General features: G+C 34.2%; 1 protein-coding gene across 1 annotated transcript; it reads left to right on the top strand.

The window, feature by feature from the left end:
* The first annotated feature begins 274 nt into the window (after nucleotides 1-274).
* On the top strand, nucleotides 275-3,912 carry LOC129288867 (glyoxylate/hydroxypyruvate reductase HPR3-like). Its single transcript, XM_054925670.1, has 2 exons — nucleotides 275-868; nucleotides 3,146-3,912. Exons 1-2 carry the CDS (start codon nucleotides 383-385, stop codon nucleotides 3,668-3,670), a joined length of 1,011 nt encoding a protein of 336 aa, XP_054781645.1. The 5' UTR covers nucleotides 275-382; the 3' UTR covers nucleotides 3,671-3,912.
* Nucleotides 3,913-4,296: the final 384 nt, after the last annotated feature.

Genomic DNA, 4,296 nt, shown 5'->3' with positions numbered 1-4,296 from the left:
TAGCTACTAGCGGTGGACCAATTACACGAGCTCTAGCTGCCTCTATGGGACAGTTTGGCTGTCAATTCCAACAAGATAGATTTAACAAAAAAAATGTTTAAAGAGCATAATAATAATTTTTTTAAAACTTATTTTTAATTTAATACATTGGCCCTTGAGTGAATTATCAGAATTCATTAGGCTTGATTTAAAAATAATGTCTCATACTTGGTCCTAAATTATTCCAATCCCAATCTCAATTTATACCACCACGAGACTTTTCATTTTTTTTGTTTTTCGACTTTCTACTATCACGATCCCCGAGAGTGAAACTGACAGAGCAGCAGCCCAGCTTTACCTCCCCATTTTTTCAGAGAAATTTCAAAGGAATCAACAATTAACGATGGGAGACCAAGATCATCATAGCCAACAATCTCAAGATCTCCCTCACGTCCTTGTCCTTTATGAACACCATATCTTCAATGAACTCCAACGAATCTACTCTCACAAGTTCCATTTCATTCTCCTTCCTTCTTCCTCCTCTGCCCCTCTAGACCAATTCCTCACTGCCCACAACTACGATCCTTCTTCGATCCGTGCCGCAGTCGGCGCTTACCGGCCCATCACGGCCGACATCCTCGGCCGCCTGCCGTCTCTTGGCCTTTTGGTCACCCCCAGCGTCGGATATAACCATATAGACCTGACGGAGTGCCGCCGCCGGGGAATCAAGGTTGCTAATGTCGGAACGGTGTTGTCGGAGGACGTAGCTGATGCTGCGGTGGGCATGTTCATCGACCTGATGAGGAAAATTTCGGCCGGCGATCGCTACATGAGGTCGATGAACATTTCGCTTGCTACTACAGCACGGAATTTTCCTCTAGGTTCCAAGGTTCGCCTTGCATATATTTTTTTTTTAAGCATTAAGTAATGGTTAAATTTCCTATACATTGATTGTATTTTAGTTTTAGTTCTTCTGGCCAAAAAAAAAAAGTTTCAGTTCATGTTTTTGGCTTCATTCTTTTGAAATGTTAGTTGATCTATAGTCTTAAAAATTATAGACATGTTAGTCCCAATTCAAATTTTTTTTTTAAGATATTTTTAAAATTATAGAAACTAATTATATAAACGTTGCCAAAAAAAAAAACTACATAGACCGATTAAACTAAAGGACTATAAAGTATAAACAATGAAATAAAACAATAAAAATTAAAAGCAAAACACAATTCAAATATAGAAGTATTTTTCCTATCTTTTTTAATATGTTTTCAACCCACGATGTGCCGAGTCATTTTTATACATTGATTCAGGACATTGATTCAGGGTATTTTAAGAGAAAAATACTGTATTAATTATTAATTAATCATAAATATTTATAAATTTCTTATGTATAGGAATATCACTCCTTTCAAAAATTTATCTTATAATTAAAAGTAAAGGGAATATTATGCAATTTAACTAGGACTGAGAAAACAGATCAACCTGTTTGTACTATTATTTTTTAAGAGTCACGTTTTAATAATTACGCTCAAAATGACAAAAAGGTCTTTGGGCTTGAGTTAATAATTAGGGCTTAATCTTAAAGGACAACCTATTTTTCTTTTTCTTTTTTAATATTAAAAGTTAAATTTTAAAAAGTCATTAAAGTTCATTGTATGAGAATTTGCAGTGTAATTTTATGATATAAGTTCGATATTTTTTGAAAAATAAAGCTTATTTATTCAATGTAATTATGTTTTTATAATTCGTTACAATTTTCATATGATAACAGGAATTTTAATTTAAACGATCAAATTTTAGAACATTTGTATTGTGTATATTTTTATTTGTCCTTTTAAAATATTATAATTTGGATTTTAATTGTTTCAATTTATATATTATGTTTTCCTGTTTACTAATTTTGCATTTTAAAAAATGATACTTCATACGAGAAACATGACTTGTAACAGCCTTAGCCTTCTTAGCTCATTAGATAATCAAATCCTTTTCCCAAAATTTTCACAATCTTGGTCCAAAAATTGATTCAATTCAATGATCCAACTCTCAAATCTATTAATTCCATTGATTAAATTCTAGAATAAGATTATAGGTGCGAATACATGATATAATTATGCTCAACGTCCAAAGGAAACCAAAACTCATTCTAGTTACAAGAACTTGAAAAACCCAAATTCAATTGATAGAAAGTGTAGAATCCATGATTTAGTTGGTAGATTTTGGTGTTAAATGGTTACGTTGATCCAATTGAGCATAAATTGACCAACAAAGCTCCAAACTCAACCCTAGCAAAGCCTTGGAGAAATCACACCTTAAGAACCAAAAATCGCATCCGAAACAATTGAAATCACAAAATAATTTATGAGTTAAGAGTCATTTTTGCCTCCAAACTTTTCACTTAAGGTTATTGGATGCCCTTAATTTAATTGTGAGAATGTTTTGTTTTTGAACATTTGAAATCTGTTGTCTCATCACCTTGACATTAATGCACTTAACAGCCATTATGTGGCTCCCATCATTTATATTTTTTAAATATTTTTTTAAAACAAAGGTTAAGAGTCATTGTTCCTAAACTTTTTCATTAAGGTTTGTGAGTTCTTTAAATTTAATTTTAGGTTATTTTTATTCTTGAAAATTTAAAATTTGATGCCTCATTATCCTATCATCCATGTGCCTAACAGTCCTACAAGTGGGCCCATGCTTTATTAAGCTGTCATTTTCTTTAAATACTTTTTATAATAAAATATTACATGTGGGTCTTAGATTTCTTCCTCTCCCCTCTCTCTCCTCCTCTCCTCTCCACGTTCTGGAGCAGGTTCCAAACAGGGTTGCAGCTCCTCTTTGTCCACGCCTAGTTCATAGCTTGTCCGTGGCTGCTGGAACTTTTATTAGTGTCTACCCTGTTTTCTATTTTTTAAACCCTAATCCAGTCTTAAAGCTCCTAAACCCTCCCTAAACCATTTCTAATTATCCGAGAGACATCTATAATGTTCTAAAACACAATTTAGGGTATCCAGAAACTCAGGTGGTTAAGAAGATACAATCCCATGATGAATCAAACATTTGACATATTTAGGGTACTATTAAGCAATTTGCTCGATGTTCTATAAATATATATTTCCATGATTTTGATTACACACTGCAACGAATAATACTTTACTTGCTTCATTAGGTGAGAGGCAAGCGTGTTGGTATCGTTGGATTGGGAAGCATTGGTTTGGAAATTGCCAAGAGACTTGAAGCCTTTGGGTGCATCATATCATACAACTCAAGGACCCAGAAGTCAACAGTTCCTTACATTTTTTACTCCAACGTTGTTGAGCTCGCAAGTTCCTGCGATGCACTCATAATATGTTGTCCATTAAATGAGCAAACAAGGCACATAATTAACAGACAAGTGATGTTGGCATTGGGAAAAGAAGGAGTCATTGTGAACGTTGGAAGAGGGGCTCTTATAGATGAAAAGGAATTGGTTAAGTGTTTGATGGAAGGAGAGATTGGAGGGGCTGGTTTGGATGTGTTTGAGGATGAACCTAACGTTCCTAAAGAGCTTTTTGATTTGGATAATGTTGTCTTATCTCCACATACAAGTGCAGTAACTTCAGAATCTATGAGGGGTGTTATTGAGATTGTGGGAGAGAATCTAGAAGCCTTCTACTCAAATAAGCCTCTAATTACTTCAGTCTTGTTTGATTAGCGGAAGGAGAAAACTTGAGGCACACTAGAAATCTAGAAGCCTTCTGCTCAAATAAGCCTCTAATTACTTCAGTCTTGTTTGATTAGAGGAAGGAGAAAACTTGAGGCACACTAGAAATCTAGAAGCCTTCTGCTCAAATAAGCCTCTAATTACTACTTAGCTGATTGTGTAACGCCTACTTTCTTTGATTATGGTTGCAATTCGAAATTTTTGGTTAATTGATGTTAGAATTTCTGCTTCTACACATTTTGTCCCCTTGGTTTGGATGGATGGAAAAGTGGAAAGAAAAATATGAAAAAGAGAAAACTATTAGGAGAAATTTCAAAAAATAATTTTTTTTTTTACTATGTTGGGGTTTTCTTTCCTTGTTTTCTTTCATTTTTCCCCCCTCTCCATCCAAATGAGAAGTTTCTGTCGTAGGTGTTTGGCTCATGAGTTCTAAAGCATTATGTACGGATTTTGGCACAGAACCTAGTTTTCAAGTTTCAAGAGGTGCAACAATTTCTTGTGTTGAGACGAGCAAAGTGTAATTTCGAGTTATATAGTTCATGATTATATGAGTTTAAATGCAAGGAACCAGCCCGGACACCACAACTAGCCTTTGATTTACATTAAATGAGATGATG

Source organism: Prosopis cineraria, unplaced genomic scaffold (assembly GCF_029017545.1).
Source record: "Prosopis cineraria cultivar Desert tree isolate PC_DT_omini unplaced genomic scaffold, ASM2901754v1 PC12, whole genome shotgun sequence".
In the NCBI taxonomy this organism is placed as follows: domain Eukaryota; kingdom Viridiplantae; phylum Streptophyta; class Magnoliopsida; order Fabales; family Fabaceae; genus Prosopis; species Prosopis cineraria.
Note: the sequence above shows the minus strand (reverse complement) of the source record. Positions and strands in the feature narration are given on the sequence as shown.